This window comes from Amia ocellicauda, chromosome 7 (genome assembly GCF_036373705.1).
Source record: "Amia ocellicauda isolate fAmiCal2 chromosome 7, fAmiCal2.hap1, whole genome shotgun sequence".
NCBI lineage: Eukaryota > Metazoa > Chordata > Actinopteri > Amiiformes > Amiidae > Amia > Amia ocellicauda.
The window spans coordinates 24,587,630-24,608,779 of NC_089856.1; the positions used below are offsets into that span (position 1 = coordinate 24,587,630).

Genomic DNA, 21,150 nt, shown 5'->3' on the forward strand with positions numbered 1-21,150 from the left:
TACAGGCCCGTCTGAAGTTTGCCAATGAACATCTGAATGATTCAGAGGAGAACTGGGTGAAAGTGTTGTGGTCAGATGAGACCAAAATCGAGCTCTTTGGCATCAACTCAACTCGCCGTGTTTGGAGGAGGAGGAATGACCCCAAGAACACCATCCCCACCGTCAAACATGGAGGTGGAAACATTATGCTTTGGGGGTGTTTTTCTGCTAAGGGGACATGACAACTGCACCGCATCAAAGGGACGATGGACGGGGCCATGTACCGTCAAATCTTGGGTGAGAACCTCCTTCCCTCAGCCAGGGCATTGAAAATGGGTCGTGGATGGGTATTCCAGCATGACAATGACCCAAAACACACAGCCAAGGCAACAAAGGAGTGGCTCAAGAAGAAGCACATTAAGGTCCTGGAGTGGCCTAGCCAGTCTCCAGACCTTAATCCCATAGAAAATCTGTGGAGGGAGCTGAAGGTTCGAGTTGCCAAACGTCAGCCTCGAAACCTTAATGACTTGGAGAGGATCTGCAAAGAGGAATGGGACAAAATCCCTCCTGAGATGTGTGCAAACCTGGTGGCCAACTACAAGAAACGTCTGACCTGTGTGATTGCCAACAAGCGTTTTGCCACCAAGTACTAAGTCGAAGGGGTCAAATACTTATTTCACTCATTAACATGCAAATCAATGTATAACTTTTTTGAAATGCGTTTTTCTGGATTTTTTTGTTGTTATTCTAGCTCTCACTGTTAAAATACACCTACCATTAAAATACTTTTTCCCTCACTGTATTTATATACGAGGGCTGCTGTTGAATATCAAACCAAAACAACTTAAAACAAAAACTAGTACTGAAGTAAATGCTCTCTTTGCAAGAGGAAAACACATTATTCAACCTCACACATCTGAAATGTTTCATTTCCAATGTACACATTCCAAACCAAAAAGTGGAAAGAAGTATTCTTCTGGTGTGGGGGCTGGTACCTTCAGGTAGTGGAAAGCTCGTTCCAGTTCATCCTTGGCGCAGGAGCAGACCAGGTGGGAGAAGATGTACTTGAAGTTGTTGATGAGGATCTCCCGTCGGTTGACGTTAAGCTGTTTGGCAATGGTGCGGATTAGTGCCGAGGCTGTGGGACTGGCCCGGGCAGCCAAGTATGGCAACAGCACCTGCAGAGTCCGCTGGAACATCATTAACACACACATCCATCAGTTATATTGGTGGGTTAATTGTGACTTCATATTCAAATATGGGGAAAAGTCACAGTGAACACACAACATTTGAATGGTGAAAATATATACAGTATATGATCATATATACAAATGCTTAAAAAGTAGAGCACTGATTCTCTTGTCAGTGACAAATAACAATCTGTGACACCTTGAATGAATAACATGAAGGTATAAGACTAGATTACAGTGGTCTACAGCATGAGTAGACAATTCCAGAAGTCAAGGACAGAAGACGTTTCTGGTTTTCATTCCAACTCATGTCCTAATTACTTAATTATTAGGTTAAGAAGCCAAATCAGCGGTTTCTTGCAGGTACATATAAAGCAGGAACCTGGCCACTCTAGCACTGGCATTGTGCAGCCCTGGTGTACAATAAAGCGGGAATGGAAATTACTTACGTTGAAGAAGCGGTTGAGATCTGGGAAGTCGAATACATGTGCCACCTGAGACAGGATGTCGAGGGCCAGCTCTCTCTGGCGGGTGGCCTCTTGCTGCAGAGCCTCGCTGCTCTGGTCCGGTGTAGTCCTCAGAGCCGTCACATGTCTGGAATGCAGGGACTCCACCAGGAACTGCATACACATCCGGGAAGGTACATTAAAACGCTGGCCTTTCAAAAGGAAGGAAAAGGAGGGGAAAAGGCATAGGATTGTCCTTACCTGGCAGATGGGGTTTTTGTATTGACTGAAGAAGGACTGCAGCTTCAGTCCCCTGGAGGAAGCTAGGGTTCGGATCTCAGTGTATGCCATTACAGACACCAAAGTTGCCTTAGATAAGAGGCAGTGCAGGAGATGAAGTAAAGCAAAAGAAACAAGATCTCCTTTGGCAGCTCTGAAAAACAGCAGAAGAGGATATAAAGTAACAGAGCAGTTTGTTTTTTCCCACAGATCTTTTAAAACCTATACCTCCTGAAAGAGGCTACTTGACTGTGTGAGCAAAGGTGACTGAAAGTTACAAGTGAAATAGTAGTCACAGATGCATGCATCACATTTGCATTTACAGTTAGGTCCATAAATATTTGGACAGACACAATTGTTATCATTGTGGCTCTGCACGCCACTACAATGGATTTGAAAGAAAAAAATCAATGTGCTTTAAGTGTAGACTTTCATCTTTAATTTGATGAAAATTGGAGTAAATGAGTCATTCAGTAAAGTCTGTGATTTCATGAAGTTTGCTTGTAACATTGAAATTGGGTGAACGGTGTAGGAATTACACCCATTTTTATAGGTGGTCCCCCAATTTTAGGGGCTCAAAAGTATTTGGACAAACTAACATTATCATTAATTAAATTGTGAGTTTCAATACTTGGTTGCAAATCCTTCAGACTGCCTGAAGTCTGGAACCCATAGACATCACCAGATGCTGGGTTACTTCCCTGGTGATGCTCTGCCAGGCCTGTACTGCAGCGGTCTTTATTTCCTGCTTGTTCTTGGAGCGTTTTGCCTTCAGTTCTGCCTTCAGCAAGTGAAATGCATGCTCAATTGGATTCAGGTCAGGTGACTGACTTGGCCATTGCAGAACATTCCACTTCTTTGCCTTTGGGTCATTGTCCATCTGCATGTGAAACGCCGTCCAATGAGTTTTTAAGCATTTGGCTGAATCTGAGCAGATAATATAGCCCTGAACACTTCAGAATTCATCCTGCTGCTTTTGTCAGCAGTCACATCATCAATAAATACAAGGGAACCAGTTCCCTTGGCAGCCATACATGCCCATGCCATAACACAACCTCCACCATGCTTCACAGATGAGGTGGTATGCTTCGGATCATGAGCAGTTCCTTCCCTTCACCATACTCTTCTCTTCCCATTATTCTGGTACAAGTTGATCTTTGTCTCATCTGTCCATAGGATTTTGTTCCAGAACTGTACAGGGTTCTTTAGATATTTTTTTGGCAAACTATAATCTGGTATTTCTGTTTTTGGGGCTTACCAATGGTTTTCATCTTGTGGTAAACACTCTGTATTTGTCTTCTCTTGATTGTTGACTTTGACACAGATACGCCTACCTCCTGGAGGGTGTTCTTGATCTGGCCAATTGTTGTGAAGGGGTTTTTCTTCACCAGGGAAATAATTTTTCTGTCATCCACCACAGTTGTTTTCCGTGGTTTTCCGGGCCTTTTGGTGTTCCTGAGCTCACCAGTGCATTTTTTCTTTTTAAATATGTACCAAATAGTTGATTTGGCCACACCTAATGTTTTTGCCATCTCTCTGATTGGTTTGGTTTGATTTCTCAGCCTAATCATGGATTGCTTCACTTCATATTGAGGGTTAACAGCAACGGATTCCAAATGCAAATGCACACTTGAAATCAAATCTAGACCTTTTATCTGCTTACGTATAATTGAACTAATGAGGGAATAACACACACCTGGCCATGGAACAGCTAAGACAGCTGAGCAGCCAATTGTCCAAATACTTTTGATCCTCTAAAATTGGGGGGGCTACATATACAAATGGGTGTAATTCCTACACTGTTCACCCCATTTGGATGTAACTACTCTCAAATTAAAGATGAAAGTCTACACTTAAAGCACATCTTGATTGTTTCCTTTCAAATCCATTGTGGTGGTGTACAGAGACAAAATGATAACAATTGTGTCACTGTCCAAATATGTATGGACCTAACTCTATACACTTACACAAGGTATTGGGAGTGATGGGATTTAGTAACTTGCACAAGATATATAAGCCTGTCATAACAGACTGTTTAAGAAACTGAAAAGCTTTAATATTGGGATACAAAACAAATAAATAAAGACAAACAACGTTAGAATAAGAAAATAAATATTTACCTTCCAATTTCTCCAGTGGTGAATATCAGCGTGTTTTTCAGCTCATGGTTTCTTCTGGTTTTAGTAGCTGTGTAAGCTTCCTTCAGTCGTGTTACAAGGAGCTGAGAAGAAAAGCAAAATAAACTGGCCTGATTTAGGTAGCTCTGACTTTGGACAGTACTTCAAAACACACATTGTATCTTTAGTTTCATATACACCCTAGCTAAATACGGTCTCCTTAGTTTTGATTTTTGAGTTAACTAAACACAATACATCAATTTAAAGACTTATGGCAGAAGAAATATGATTTTCTATTATCTTTCTATATATACATTTAAGCAAGTTGTAAACTCAGTTTACCCCTATTCTTGAGTAAAGTGCACTAGTGGAGAGACCTGCATTTGTGTAGTTATACATCATTCAAAACTGAGCTTCAGTGTTTAGAAGTACAAACAAACAAACAATCTGAAATATTCAAAGACACTGACACTTGAAGGATTGATTTCACAGACCCAATTTAGCTATAATCATGGAATACCCAATGTCATTTAAGGTAGAGTGAGTAGTCCAAGACTAGTGGTAATCAAGGTCTGTGAAATCAGCCAGAGAGCTTTTTGAGAAAATGGCCACAAGGCCTTACAGTGCAATAAGTGTTATTCCTCTGAAAATTGTAAATACATTTCAACTGTCAAAAATGCAGTTTCTTAACAGAGCAAATTTACCTCCTTCAGATAGGTGTCTCCAGAGCAGGGCTCCAGCAGGTGTTTGATGTTTTTACCAAACAGCATCCTGACCTCTTCATCAGGGTCCTCTATGAGGTTGACCAGAGCACTGACAAGAGCCTTTGTGTCAGGGTCGCCACTGCCCAGCTCCACATGTTTGCACAGGTGGGGAATATTTTCTATGAAAGCTGAAAACATATGAAAAAGCTAAAGTTAACAAGATCAAGCATATATTTAAAAGATCTGCATTTTTAGGAATAACCAGAATCTGCACTAAAACTAAACTGAAGAAAGAAGTTTGTAATCATTATTAAAACTGTTATTGTGTAGGGTCTGTATTGAGCTACACTGAAGCTTAGGTCACAGACTTGGATAGAGTTAAGCTTTGCAATGAGGTTTAAGGCCTGGATCATTTATGTATCAAATTTAATTTTACCAGCACAACTGTCTTATAAAAACATTGTAATTGGAAGGCAATGGTGTCTTCAAACAGCTGTATTCTACAAACCGTTTTTCACAGATGTGTCAACCTCGGATTTAAGAAGCATCAAAAATGGAGTAAAGATAGAAGCCCCGATGGTGGTAACACTTTCAGAGTGTGTGGCATTTACAGTGAGGTGACTACAGAGGAGGTTCTGTGGAGGGGGCACACAGTGTGGAATCCGGAGCTGGGAGCTCTCTGAAAGACAGCAGGCCAATTGTCCAGTGATTCCTGCCAATTCCCTCTTCACTTGTACAGAGTTATCCTGGAGTTTATTTCTGCAAAGCAAATTAAGCAATCTGGGTTACTGGGAGTCACTCATTAGTGAGAATGTGTGACTTTTCAAACAAGAACTGGGTTATCAAGGTAATGTACTTTTTCTGGTTAAACTTTCTAGTATTGCATATATAAAAAAATGATGTTAATACAAAAGGATGTAAATAAGGCAGGGCATGACACCTAAAGCACATAAAATTACTCTGCTGTATACAATTCAATCACAATGTAGCTGACTGGGATCCAATCAATTTAAAATAATACATACAGCAGAACATCATGTATGAGGCTGTATGCCTTCCCTCCCAGATGGTGAAGCAGATTAGGAAATGCTTTCACTGCACTAGCTCGTACAGCATTGCTTTTACTTTGCAGTGCCCAGCGGAAAACTGATGACCTCCAGTCTGCACAAGTCTTCTTGGGCAGTAAGGATAACAGATAAACACAATTTGCTTGTGTCTGAAATGCTGTTTGAAGATACACAATTATGGACAAAATCAATGAAGATATTCGTATGTGATACATTGTATATTTCAATGTTACAAGCAAACTTAATGAAACCACAAACTTTTCTGAATTACTCATTACTCCAATATATTTTAGTTCAACTAGACAATATAAAAATGGTTTTAATATCAATATAGTGTTAACAATGATAATTAAACCACTGATATAAGATCAGCAATCCTTCTTTTAGACATTATCAATAAATAGATAAACAGCAAAAAAAAAAAAAAAAAAAAAAAAAAAAAAAAAAAAAACTTACAAAAACTGGTGGATAACTTCTGACTTAACCCAATAAGGCTTGATGTGAAGCCAGCCAACTGAAAAACTGATTGTGTTGAATGCTCATAAACCCAAGGTAATGATAGCAAGGCACAAAGACTCTTGAGCAGAACCCCATCAAACTGGCTGGTCACTGTAAAACATCAGGGGAAATAAAATTACATTAAAGTGTGAACTGGCGATCACAAAATGTGTTATCAAAATAACCTGGGAAATAAATGTTTTTATTAAAAAATAAATAATCCTTTATCTTGCAATGCAATGTCATCTTACTGCATTCTCTGACAAAAACAGCTCCCCTTTACCGTTCATGTAGAGAGTGGTGTCAATTATCCTTACGACTCTTTCTGTGGCCAGGTCAAGTTCATCTTCAAAGTTTGTGCAGCTCAGCATCACCCTGCAGCTCTCGATGACCTGGGACAACAACTTAGCATGGATCCATATCAGCTGCACTCTAGGGGCTGGATTTGCAGTGTCTGGTGTCTTTCCACTATTGGCATTAGTCTTTGGACCTCTGTCACTGTGACTAGGAAAACAGAGAGGCATCACTCACAATACATTGACCTTTTAAGCAAGTCATAGAGGAAGACACATAAATAAAATACATCAGGTTACCATTTACATCCTTTAAAAGCTTCAGGTTTATCTGCAAGCACCCACTACTAATTTCAAGAATATCTAGCCAACATTAAAAAGTTACAGTGGATTTCTAGGAAATGATGGTTCTACCATTGGGAGTATTCAGAATAATATTTGCCAAGGTCCTTGAGGCTTTACCCTGATAACGAAAAACGAGAGATTACCCTCCTGGCATAGAATTATGTACAATTAAGTGCTGCTTAATCAGCAAGATAACTCTATGAGTAGATAACAGGGATTACCCTTCATTAATATTTGTTTAAAGAGACGGCACAATCAGAAGGGTATTAATTTGAATCCCTTTTCACATTCAGACACACCAAACAAACTAACAAAAGATCTCCTACTATCATTCAGCTTTACATGCCGATTCACAGATTCAATGTACCTGACGGCTGCCTGAGAGAAGCAGTGAGTGTGACAGAGAGCGGCCAGATGCAGTATGACAGCTATCCCCTCCAAGGTACTAATAGTCTGGGCTCCTCCCTGGCCCTTCAGCATGGACACCAACACCATCAGTTTACTGTCAATGGCAGCCCACACCTCACTCTTCACTTTCATGTCCACCTGATGAACACTGAGAATCAACACAAGCAGATGAACAGCTGAATATTGACAATGGGAAAGGCCGCCATTCAGTTCACTGTGTTCTACCAGTACATTTGATTGTTCTCTTTTTCTTAATTATACAGGTCTGGGACGTTGCTATTGGCAAATTTGCTTGATTATTGTCAGTGAAATGCATCATGGAGTTGCAGGGGAATTCTTTCACCCCTCCATGTCCCATTAATCAAAAAGGAGCACTGTTCAGCTACACCTAGATAGACTAAACTCACCAAATAAGGACCCTTTACCCAGTGGTTCATTGGCACTGCATCAATACATACATTTACTGGAGTGGTTTATTTATTTATTTATGTATCAAACATAACCATTGCAAAACACTACAAAAAGCAATAATAATAAAGCTATGCGTTTTATTTAGTTAAGAAATTGTATTATATTATAAATAATCTGAATTATTTATCTTTAATAATTCAAATTAACACATCCTAGAACAGTAGGCCTATTACACATTCAGTGATTAACAAAAATGTGATGTCCAAATCTGAAAGAGCCTTATTAGTTTCTGTATACTAGAGTGGGTGCATTGAGTAACTTAGCAGCTCAGAATGAGAAGGCTCAGAAAGCACATGCTATGGAATGTATTAAATCACAAAACGTAGCCCTTTTAGGTATTGATTAAGTACTAATTGAATAAATGACCCAATATTGTGGGCTGATTGGCTTTGACTTGCTGGGAAAATAACCCATTTTTAATTTTGACCATAATTATGGTTTATTTGTCCATTTTATCAATCAACTCTGATGGCTGATAAAATATAACAAAAAGGGCTGAGTGGCTCAGGAGAAATGAACCTGAAAAACACTTAATGGATTATTGCACAGCCACTCAGTTAGGCTACTTTACAAACCCTATATTGGCATTATACATTTTGTAATGGTTAGTGCAGACCAGTTACTGCATCTGACTGCAATACTCCATATTTCCCAGCTCCCAGCTTAAGAAGTCACATTCAGAATATTAGCTTCAAAATGCATGTCAGATGGATTCTTTGTACTCTTTTCACATAACGCTATTTAAAAAACTCAAGCCATTTCTTTGAATTAGATGAAAGGTGCTATATTTAATTTGTTCAAATTTTCCCCTCTTCTGTACTATTAACCTGGATTCATCAGACTGCCACCTCCAAGTTCTCTGAATGGCAAAAGGGGTGTGCCGATTATTAAGCCTTACATGGTTGTGTAGGGTTAATCTGTGTTTAAAAAGGACAGATCTGACCTGAACTTTTGATTAGAGATTATGAGACAAAAGAGCAAGATAAGAAGATTCACAGCAGTATGCATTTACCATAAAAGCTAGTTGTGGATGTTAATGCGAAAGGAGGAATCTGACCAAAGTGACAAAACTTTCTTACAAAAGTTGGGTTTTGGGTGGTTTAAAAGGCAGAAGTGCAGAAGACAAGAAAGGTTTCTTGGCAGGAATCTCATCACCAATTTGCATGGTTTCGTTGGAGTCAGAACAGTGACACTGCATTGCTTGTAGAATGTCCAGTCCCTCGCTCCACAGTGCAGCGTATAAATAGGCCACCAGGAACTGAGTAAATTCAAAAAAGAAAAAAATATGATGAGGGAAGTAACAATTTAATAGTTTAATGTACACTAGGTTGACTTATCAGTTCAGACAGACAAACCCACTATAGTAGTACAATTAGCATATATTTGTTGTTATGCAAAAGGGAAACCATTATCTGTTCAGGGATGCAAACATACAACAAATCCAGAGCTCAGAGTGAAGTAGAGTGAACAAATTCTCATCCCCAAGCCATGCTGCTTCATGCTTCATGTTTTGGGTTTAAAAACAAATAAAATGTAAGGAATAAATTACTGTAGTTGCCATTTAATACTGTTTCTGGTCGGGTTGTTAAATACCTGTATTGTCTCCTGTATATATTAACTTTTGGGAGTGTTTTGTCATAGACTGATTTATTAAAGCTTAAGTACAAAAGTAGTGGTTAGGAACTGTTAAATTAAAAAAATCATCTTGCTTCCAAAACATGGGATTGTATTTAGGACAAAAGACTCAATACTTACTGCTGGGGGGTATTTCCTGAGTTGAGGGTTATTTTACAATGCTATTCTACATTACACTATTCTAATACTTTTTTAATGTCTTTTCTAGATAAAACTTGAACATTTTCAACAAATAGAAAGTTTAGAAAAATCCTGATATTCACAGTTACAAGCATAAAGTATTTTCTAGTCTGAAGTTGCCTAAATTAGCACAATGTTCGATCTGTGGGGTCCATATAATGTGAAATTCCTCACCCACCTCTTGATTTTGCAGAGTTCCAATCATATGGATTAAAGCTCTGCAGACTTCATTAACACGCTCCTTTCTGATCTGCACCGCAGACTCGTATCCCGGTGGAACGAAGTTCATGACAAAACTAAATAACTCTCCCAGTGTCCTTTTCAACTCAGCTGATTCTAGCTCTTGAAGAAGCCCATTCACAATGAGTTCGTGAAGCTTCTCCATCACCATGTTCAGATAGACTCTCTCAATCTTCTTGTGCGTCTCCTTGTCATGTACAAATACAGAGCTGGACAACCTTGCAAACTGTTTTTCATACAGTTTTAAGTCAGCTTTGTCAGCTGTTTGGAAGGTGTTCAGGATCTGCAAAAATGCTGAGAAAAACAAATGTGCATGGCTCTCTGGGAATCCCCCAATTTCCACAACCCGAGCCAGTAGTTCCATTGCTCTGCTCCTTAATTTAGGACTTCCATACTGTAAAACAGAGCAGCCCAACTCCCAGATGACAATGACCTCTCTTCTGAAAAAAATACCATGCAGAATGTCCCCCAGAACTGTTAAGACTGTGGCTTCAAGCATTTCAACAGATACCACTGATGAGACATGTAAGGTCGTAGGTGTCAAATACTCAGTAGCCCCATCTGGTATCACTGAGAACCTCTCCACCACAAACGGATACCTGCAAGCCTCTCCGCCAACACAGCCCTGCGCGTTTATTTTTTGCAGTGAGCTCAGATCCCGGAAAAGGTCTAGCAATTCCTTCACTAGTGTCCCAAATATTGCAGGGCTCTTTGCTTTGAACAGTTGCAGTAAAGAACAGAGGACACAGGAAATCTTCTGATGCAGAAGCTCACAATTGGGGGCTGCAGAGATCCGCAGAAGGCAAGTGATAATCCACTTAGCGAAATCTGAGGAAACAGCAAGAGAAAATCAAATGTCTTAATAAATGTCTTTAAAAAATCAACATAATCAGAAGTGCTAATAGTTTAATACAGCCATGCAAAATAATGAGAACGAAACTGTACTGTAAAGCGTGGGGAGGGGGATTAAAATAATTTCTATCAGGCTGCAGTATCTTCTATTTTGTCTCTTTTGACCAAGCTCCAAGTTATTAAATAGGTCTAATTATATAATCAATGAGAAAAATTGAAATGCCTTCTCCAGACCTCAAATGGTTTCACAGAAAGATACTCTGTGCTATTTGTATTAATGTTAACACACAAAGAACTGGAGAAGTGTCACACTGAACTTTCTGAGTGCTGATATAATTTAACAAAAGAAAATTAAAAGCTTAATTGAAAAAGCTATCCCATAAAAAATATGTACTGTTGGTTTTCCATCTTTGAAGAAAGAGGTGGCAAACAAGAGGAGGTCATTTGACCCATCGTGCTTGATTAATAACTAAGTGATACAAAGACCCTATCCAGTCTATTATTAAATGTTCTAAAATTTTCAGCTTCAACCACATCGCTGGGGAGTTTGTTCCAGATTGTGACGACTCTCTGTGTGAAGAAGTATCTTGAATGCCTTGAAGCCAAATCTCAATTTGTGTCTCCGGGTGCGTGTGTCCCTGCTGATCTGGAAAAGCTCCTCTGGTTTGATGTGGTCGATGCCTTTCGTGATTTTGAAGTCCCCATGTAGTCTCCTCTGTTCCAGGGTGAAAAGGTTCAGTTCCCGCAGTCTCTCCAGGTAGGACATTCCCTTCAGACCTGGAATTAGTCTGGTTGCTCTCCTGTGAACTGCTTCTAGATCAGCGATATCTTTCTTGTGGTGTGTGGTGCCCAGAACTGTACATAGTATTCCAGATGAGGTCTAACTAGTGCATTGTACAGTCTTAACATTCCTTCCCTTGTTCTAAATTCAATTTATTTGACAATATACCCTCACATTCTGTTTGCCTTTTTTATTGCTTCTTCACATGGATGGAGAGAGTGAGGAGTCCACGTAAACTCCTAGGTCTTTCTCATGCGTTACTTCATCTAGTTCTTCCTCCCATAGTGTAATTATAGTGGACATTTATGTTACCTGCATGTAATTCATTGCACTTGTCCACATTGATTTTCATCTTCCAGGTGTTGGCCCACAACTGAATGTTATCTAAATCAGCAACAAGACACAAGGTAGTTATACTGCATCAGCAAGGTCTCTCCAGGCAGAAATGTCAAGGCAGACAAGGGTTTCCAGATGTGCTGTCCAAGCTCTTTTGAAGAAGCACAAAGAAACGGGCAACGTTGAGGACCGTAGATGCAGTGGTCGGCCAAGGAAACTTACTGCAGCAAATGAAAGACACATCATGCTTACTTCCCTTCACAATCATAAGATGTCCAGCAGTGCCATCAGCTCAGAATTGGCAGAAAACAGTGGGACCCTGGTACACCCATCTACTGTCCGGAGAAGTCTGGTCAGAAGTGGCCACCGACGTGGAAACAAGGCCAAGCGACTCAACTATGCACGAAAAAACACAGGAACTGGGGTGCAGAAAAACGGCAGCAGGTGCTCTGGACTGATGAGCCAAAATTTGAAGCAGAAGACTTTGATCGCCGAAGGGCTGGAGAGCGGTACACAAATGAGTGTCTGCAGGCAACAGTGAAGCATGGTGGAGGTTCCCTGCAAGTTTGGGGCTGCATTTCTGCAAATGGAGTTGGGATTTGGTCAGAATTAATGGTCTCCTCAATGCTAAGAAGTATAGGCAGATACTTATCTATCATGCAATACCATCAGGGAGGCATCCGATTGGCCCCAAATTTATTCTGCAGCATGACAACAACCCCAAACATACAGCAAAAGTCATTAAGAAGTATCTTCAGCACAAAGAAGAACAAGGAGTCCTGGAAGTGATGGTATGGCCCCCACAGAGCCCTAATCTCAACATCATCGAGTCTGTCTGGGATTACATGAAAAGAGAGAAGCAACTGCGGCTGCCTAAATCCATAGAAGAACTGTAGTTAGTTCTCCAAGATGTTTGGCCCAACCTACCTGCCGAGTTCCTTCAAAAACTGTGTGCAAGTGTACCTAGAAGAATTGATGCTGTTATGAAGACAAAGGGTGGTCACACCAAATATTGATTTATTGGAGATTTTTCTTCTTTGCATTTTGTTAATTGATAATCTATTAACATCTATTTTTGAAAGCATTCTTACTTTACAGCATTTTTTCACACCTGCCTAAAACTTTTCCACAGTACTGTATGTTTCTTTCTTTTTCCCTCTTTGGTTCTCTGATCCCTTTCTTAAGATCTCTTTGCAGTTCAACATATTCTTTGTATTTTGTTTCATCTCTATCCCTTTTCTATGCACAATACAACATTTTCTTTCTCTCTATTTTCTTGCATACTTCTATTAAACCTTTTTTGCCAATGTTTTTTGGTCCTCACTTTGCTAAGTTTTGGTACAAATTTGTCCTGAGCCTTAAGTAGTATATTCTTAAAATATAACCATCCATTTTCAGCTGAACCTGTATCCAGTGTGCTCCAGTCTAACTCTTCTAAGTGCCGCCTCATACCTTCAAGGTTTGCTTTTCTAAAATTGTAGACCATAGTTTTAGACTTATTCCTTGTTTTTTGAAAGAATGCCTAAAAGCTAACCATATTGTGATCACAGTTTGCCATTGGTTCTCTGTCCCTCTGACCATCTTGGTCATTTGAAAAGAACATGTCAATGCATATGCTCTCTCTGCTTTCTAACTCAATTTGTCAGGGAACCAACCAGTCATTTATATGACTATGAACATGAACATGAATATTGGCCCTGGAATCAAGTGAATCATTTAAACCATAAGAAGGAATACAAAAGTGGAACGCAACCTTAATATTAATTAAGAAAGCAATTAAATCTACACAAAAACCTTGAGACCTTTTGGAATAAACTTGGAATAAAAACAGCAAGACCCTGCACTCCTCAAAGTTGGCTGTAAACTATCCACATTAATATGTGCTCTCCTTTTTAAGCTTGCAACCAATGCATCACAACACTCACCACTGGAACTGCTTTCTACATGTCCAGATTGGTCAAGTTGGCAGGCAGGGTTGACAAACATCAAAGGTGATGACTTTATGATATGCTGAATGAAATCAAGCAGCATGACGCAGGCTGTCTTTGGAATGCTCTTTTTGGATAGTTCCAAGGCAACTGAAAGAATAAATGTAAATTGATACCAGTGTCTCTATCTGCAGGAGTAAGAGTCTATGAGTTTATAAATACACAATAAATGTACTGGACACAGGAAATCATTACAAAGACAGACTATATATAAGTAATGAGTTTAAATAGTGTCCCTATGTGTCTGTGTAGCACAAGTTAGCTTTGCAACTCTAATATGACATTTAAACGCTTTTTTAAAAATAACTTACGACGTAACGAAAATGTACAAGATATCTATGAAATGACATTCAATTGACAACCTGTGTTAGCTGATGTGTGATATGGGATTTGAAAGGAGGGAAATATTTTTTTTAACAGCTATAACATATTATACTAGTAACAGATTCTAGTGTAGGCTTTTGAAAAAAATCACCCTACAACAAAAAAATAGCAACACAAATTGAAAGAATAATACATAATCTTACCGACATCTACATCAGTCAAAATTCTGTCAATAAACTGACATAGTATTTGTCGTGGTTTTTGTACGACGTTGTTGTACTCTGCTGGGCTGGCACTAGAAATTAATACAATAATAATAATAATAATAATATTAATAATAATAATAATAAAAACATGATAATAAATGCAAATGTATTATTTAGGTAATTAAAAACAGGATAATCATAGACATGGCATGTAATAATGCAGTAGAAACCACAGTAACGTGATAAAAAGTGGTAGAGCATTAATAATATCTAGAACTTCCTGTCGGTGGAGAATTAATTAGAAATTGACCTGACTAAACATAACGTCCATTCAAATTATCAGCACAGTGCAAGTCTACATTTAAAAAATAAACACACAATAAATTACTTGGTTTATCAGTCTCTACAAACTTCCGATTTCACATGAATTATGTTATACTTTGCTAACATTACAGCAACATTACCTTGCAAGTTCCTGCAAAGCAGGAATCATGGCTGCCATTTCCAGTCCATGGTCCATTATTTTCACTCAGTATTTCCAAGATGAGAGTTGTATATGATAACTAATGTCTATTATTGTACATTATTTTGAAAGCAGCTCTACATGTGTCGTTCAAAAAGTTTCCCTTTCCGTACGGATGTTGACTACGGTGTCTGATGTAGGACAAACAAGTAGGTTTCACGAGCGCAAAAGACAGTGCTTGTGGGGTTGCTGATAGTGATAATGTAACGTCAGGTTAACAATGGATAAGAAATATAATTTAAGTTATTTCTGATGTTTCAATAAGACATGCTTACAGACAAGACATGTAGCTGTTGCACAGTTATTCAGAAATTAACAATTGTCTGCATACCTCATTGAAACCGATGTTATTTGCATTCTTTACATATACCCATATACGCATTCCTCAATGAAACGCATATTTTACCGTTTTATCGTTTGATAAGTCATGTAAATCAATAATTAAGAGTATTCAGAAATGAGAATGTGTAAGTGAACATATATTACAGTTTTTCTTGTTTGCTAAGTCAGTGTGAATGGAACTGGTCCACATGACCAACATCATTACCTAAACGATCAAAACATTCAGATATAAAAATATTCAACCCATATATGACTTTACTGTATTACAGTACTGCAGGAAATACATGTAAAGAGTTTTTCCACATCTTCCTTGACCATTTCATATATAGAACTGAAAGACAACCCCATGCTGGTGGCCAAGGAAGAATTTTCAACACTGAACAGGAGGTTGCCATTGTAGATGCAGTGTTTTCAAACAACTCCATATATTTGAGGAAGATCCAGACTACAAATATACAAGAAAATAAAATATTTCAGGATGTACATATTGTCAGTCTGGCAGCTACTATTGTACAGGGTACCTTTTGAAAGGAACAGTGACAGAGTGAAGGACATTAGTTTCCAGTCTGTACAGACAAGGGCTCATCGCAGTAATGCATTTCCTTACAATATTAAGTTGCAAAGTTTTAAGGCTACCCATGTTCATTTTATGTTTCTCTTGAGGACCATGTGTTGCCACATGTATTCATATACGTGGATGAAGCAGGATTCAATTTGCCAGGTGAGTAGATCGTGGGAGGAACATCATCGGTCAGAGAGCCACAGTCATTATGCCAAGCCAAAGAGGTGGGAATATTGGCATGAGTGCAGCCATCTCAAGAGAAGGTGTTCTTTACTGTTGGCCCATACAATACAGCATACCGAATTGCATTCCTCAACCTTTTATACAATTGTACATTCTGAAGAGAGAAAGATAGTGAGGTCTGACATGCCAAATTTTGTAACAATTATACTTTTTTTTGTATGTATGTACTATATATAGATACATTGCCGTAACTACCAGCTTGGTTCTGAGTATCTTTAGTGGACTTGATTTGTTTACTGCAATTTCCAGGAGCACTACTGTAAGTAAAAATAAATCTTTTGTTAAAGTATTTTTTGCTGTTGAGTGATTTTTTTTCTACTTTTAGACTTCTTGATATCACTCAGAATATGAGTAAAGCTCATGCTGTGGTGAAATGTGTACTGACCATTTATGCTTAATTTACAAACAAGCAGAAGACCAAGCATGTACTTAGGGTTGACCGTGTCATATTGATGCTCAAGCTTAGTGTTTATTGTTTAACTTTTCCTTAGATGACAAATTATACAGTTTTAACGGACTGATTTGATTTTGTGACGTGTATTTGCTGTTTTGAGAGTTTGAATACATTTTGCAAATGTTTTGTCATTTTGGCCAACATGTTTCAGTCTGGGGCTGCATGGTAATTGTTTTGTTATAATTCTGTTTGGACAAATGTGCTCAAGCAATTGAGAAAATGTATACATTCGAGCCAGTCATTATTTAAGATCAGTGTAATTAATAAATCTGCAAATGAGATTCATTTCTGGTCATCAATCAGTATTTAGCTGTAATTTATAACTTTTAACTAGTAAACATTTTTGATGTACAGCGCACCTTAAACATTGTGGCATTAACTTTTCCCCACAAAAGGGCCTTATAGCTATGGCAAATGACTTTGTTTCCATTTTAAATACAGACATATGCATTATTCTTAATTTTATTATAAACTTAATATGTGGAATTGTGAATCTGCATATATTTTATACATTTGGGTTTCATATTTAAGCTTGATACTGTGATGGAATCACAAACATGGGAGTAAAATTGCCTTATTTCATGGTCATCATAATCATAATATAAAAGCTAAATGTTTCTGCACTGAATAACTTATTGGCCTCAAAAATGCTTCTATACAACTAATAATATTGATAATATTAATATATTACATTCAGATCTGTTTCCACAGCTTTCCCTTATGTATCAGTATATATTTGTTTTATTAGGAACTAATCCACATCACCTACAGACTGTAGCTAAAATTCACAGGTTTTCCATGTTCCTTTTAACAATCATAGATAATTAGATTGATGTTTGAATTATTAAATTTCCATTACCTTATATGGGAGTAATTTTGCCATGGGATTTATTTACCTTTGAACCCTTTAGATTGCACTCGGTGTTTACTGTTGGTTAATGCATTTCCTCATAACTCAAGTTTGTGCTATGTACAGTTACTGACTAAAAATCCCCTTAATGGGAAATGTTTTGAAAATAACAACTAATAGAATGTATTTTTGTAAGTATGTACAGACTGTCATGTATTTTTTAAAAAGCACATTGTTTCCCTTTGTTCATGCTCATCATGGTTACCATTGTTGTTGCTCAGGCCCAAATGTGAGCAGTATCATTTTTCAATTGCTTAGTGTCCCAAACTGCTGACAGATACCTTTTCAGTCATTGCCTTGCAGTGTATCACTTGATCTGTTGGAGTAAGTGTATTTTTGATAGCCTACATTCAGGCCTTCACAATATTGCAGAGGCAGCACAGTCTACACATTTAAGGATTTTGTACTTCAGGAAGTACCTTTACACTTACAAATGCCCTGGTTGATGATCAAGGATTGGGGTGATAAAAACAAGTTTATTGACCAATTAACCCACTTAATTCAAGCTTAAAGTTTCTGAGCTCTTTGATAAGGCCTACATTCCAATGCAACCAGGAAGTTAATGTTTTTCAGTTTTATTCCACAGAAAGGTCAGTATGAGAACATCTTACTGTAGTCTGAAAAAAGAAACTGAACAAGAATCTCTAAAGATAATTTGTTTTCCTCGATTTTTATTACATATGTTAAATGTCAAACATTCACAAGCCCTAGATTTGCCTTTGATTCGTGGTGTTACTCTGCCTGAACCCACTGCTGATTCTCATTGTGATCTGGACTTTGGATAATATTATTACATTGATAAACCAATAACTTTGTTAATAAATCTTCACATTAACGGTTTATGAGATATCAGTTGCTTTAGGCTTGGCCAATCTGCTTAATTCTTTACCACTACATCATTTACATAAAAGCAGCACAAGACTGCAAATCTTTTTCATTGTACTCAATTTGAAAATCTGTAATTCAATCGTATATAACAGTAAATATGCAGGCATCTACACCAGAGCAATCAATGTTGATGTAATTGATATTGTTGAGTTGATATGTGTTACAGCAGATGGGTTTTCTTTTATGGTGACTAACATTAAATAAAAGCATTTATTTATGAGCGGCTCCACATGAGGCCATTTAGACTAGAGAATGTAGGCTGGATTATAATACTGAACTTTGAAACCTATGTGTCTAGAAAAGAAACGCATTGCAGCTAAAACAATTTCAACCCAGTTCACCTCCATTGTCATTCTGGAGCAAAAACTGCATTTTCATACATGTGTGGTTTGTGACCTACATGTTAAAACCAGTTATTGAGCTGTGTTGAGTGTTCTTCCATTATCCCTCAAATAATACACAAGCATCCTGTATGTACAATATATTGCCAAATGTCCCACATAACTTTGTGTGATGATTGAAATGGCACTGAAATTATAAATATATATAGTTTAATCCTTGCAAGAGTGAATATTATATATATTTCTCCACAAAACAGTTGCACCCATATTATCTGACCAAGACACACACACACTCTTTTTTCTTATTCTTTTATTTGGTTACCTGGCTCCTTCGCTGACTCTGGCTGACAATAGAGAGCACAACAAGATTTCTGAAACTGACTGGGAAAAGGTCAAGACCAGCTGCACACAGCCTACTATAATGGGATTAGAAAGTCAGACTTTGCATGAGGCTGCAGTGACAGGGCAGGCAGTGTGTGTCTGATGTCACAGTTACCTTGGAGAGCTGACATACCAAGTCACCAAAAGGGATTGGAGACCGATCACTGGACTTATGTTTATCTTCTTGCGGTGTGTCTGTCTTAGTCTATGCTCTGAGAGGCCAAGTGTGGACCATATTAAATATCTTCTCTCCCCCTTCACTTTCCCTGCAAGGATTCCACATTTAGTCCTGATGAATTCTGTTGGCAATCCTGTCCAGAACAACTTGTGCCTCACTATGGTATTTGGAAAGAATATTTTCCTGAGGAAAGGCAATTCCACCAAATCATTGACTGCAGCTTGGAAGAATCCCCGGACTTTGACTGGATATGAAATGTATGCCTACAGAATGGTAGGAAAAACAAACAAACCAACTAACCAAAGACCAGTGTATATTACGATCAGGCTCTAGTGGCAGAGAGTGTTAATTTACTGCAGCTGTTTTCTACATAAATTTTGTAAAATTAATTCTCAGAATCTGTTTTGTGCTCCATTTCTGCACATTGGATATTCCTTTTTCATTCTTGTTGTTTTGGGGAGAAGTGACTGAAATTAGACAAGCTATATTTAATTATTATTGTTTGAATTATGACAGATCTGATTGCATAATTCCTAAATAGGCTGTAATAAATTAACTGTGCACACAAGTACAGGTTAACTTACATTTACATATACACTCACCTAAAGGATTATTAGGAACACCATACTAATACTGTGTTTGACCCCCTTTCGCCTTCAGAACTGCCTTAATTCTACGTGGCATTGATTCAACAAGGTGCTGAAAGCATTCTTTAGAAATGTTGGCCCATATTGATAGGATAGCATCTTGCAGTTGATGGAGATTTGTGGGATGCACATCCAGGGCACGAAGCTCCCGTTCCACCACATCCCAAAGATGCTCTATTGGGTTGAGATCTGGTGACTGTGGGGGCCAGTTTAGTACAGTGAACTCATTGTCATGTTCAAGAAACCAATTTGAAATTGTAGCTCCCTCCAGTAGTCAACACGAAGCACGAGGTCTTGGTTAAAAAACGGGGTTTTATTTCAACAACATATCATGTCAACCCGTGAGAACTGGGTTGAAAGAGAGAAAAAAAATAAAAGGAAATTATAAATACAATGCATGTATGTATGTCTTGAATACAGTTTGTGCCGTTATAGTTACACACTAGTTAACACAAGCTATGCACATGAAATATATCACAGACAACTGGATACAAAAGAAACATACCTCGTAGGCTGCTTCCTACTTAGGAGGGGCTAAATCTCAAAAGCCTTCTTCCTTGTCTTCTTTACTCGGATAATATACATTTAGATATCTTTATATTCTTAATATTTACTTAGCTCGGAGAGCTCTTGCGATGCTATGTTTTAGCTCTACACTTTAGATGTTGTGCCCCCTTTAATTACGTGCGGAACACAAGGATGGCGCTAATTAGTTCCGCCTCTACGATATCCTATTAATTTTAGGTAGGAACCAAAAAAATAGTCACAAACTTAACTAAAGCTGAGAGGCAGTTACACTCCCACCAAATCACAAGTGATTTCTCAGAACAGCTTGGAGACACACATACTGCATATAAACTGCACATAATATTAATTTCAAAGTACTAACTATTTACTTATTATCTTAACTTAAGAACTAGTTGAAAGAGTGACTAGAGGATGCTGGAGTCTTCAGTCTGCTTCCAACAATGTAACTGTCTTATGGATGGGCCTCTCCAAATGAACAGGTTTAGAGATGCGCTTTCCTCTTCCATCCAGAGTTGAATCGCCGATAAGCAACTTGAGCCTTCTCACTCTTCCGTCCTTTCCTGGGTACACTTCAATAACCTTTGCTAACTTCCACTGGTTTCGTGGTGTAGCATCATCTTGCAAAATGACAATATCATTGACCTTAGCGTTTCTGCGGTCTTTGGTCCACTTCTGTCTCTGTTGGAGATTGAGGAGGTATTCCTTTTTCCACCGTGTCCAAAAGTTGTTGGCTAAGAGTTGAACTCTGCGCCATCTTTTACGGAGGTACAGATCTTCCCTGACGAACTTTCCAGGAGGTGGAGAGATGATCGTG

At 38.3% G+C, this 21,150-nt stretch overlaps 1 protein-coding gene across 1 annotated transcript in view; it reads right to left on the reverse strand.

Moving 5' to 3' along the window:
* atr (ATR checkpoint kinase) overlaps nucleotides 1–14,965 on the reverse strand; it is a 47,748-nt gene extending 32,783 nt beyond the window's left edge. The window contains exons 1-15 of the mRNA XM_066708864.1: nucleotides 14,804–14,965; nucleotides 14,337–14,428; nucleotides 13,747–13,899; nucleotides 9,791–10,680; nucleotides 8,877–9,055; nucleotides 7,286–7,474; nucleotides 6,564–6,784; nucleotides 6,239–6,391; nucleotides 5,741–5,939; nucleotides 5,224–5,474; nucleotides 4,716–4,903; nucleotides 4,015–4,115; nucleotides 1,877–2,048; nucleotides 1,619–1,789; nucleotides 975–1,169 (exon numbers count right to left, since the gene is read on the reverse strand). Of these exons, the coding sequence (XP_066564961.1) occupies nucleotides 975–1,169; nucleotides 1,619–1,789; nucleotides 1,877–2,048; nucleotides 4,015–4,115; nucleotides 4,716–4,903; nucleotides 5,224–5,474; nucleotides 5,741–5,939; nucleotides 6,239–6,391; nucleotides 6,564–6,784; nucleotides 7,286–7,474; nucleotides 8,877–9,055; nucleotides 9,791–10,680; nucleotides 13,747–13,899; nucleotides 14,337–14,428; nucleotides 14,804–14,859 (3,210 nt within the window). The 5' untranslated portion in view covers nucleotides 14,860–14,965. The remainder of the gene's footprint in view (nucleotides 1–974; nucleotides 1,170–1,618; nucleotides 1,790–1,876; nucleotides 2,049–4,014; nucleotides 4,116–4,715; nucleotides 4,904–5,223; nucleotides 5,475–5,740; nucleotides 5,940–6,238; nucleotides 6,392–6,563; nucleotides 6,785–7,285; nucleotides 7,475–8,876; nucleotides 9,056–9,790; nucleotides 10,681–13,746; nucleotides 13,900–14,336; nucleotides 14,429–14,803) is intronic.
* Nucleotides 14,966–21,150: the final 6,185 nt, after the last annotated feature.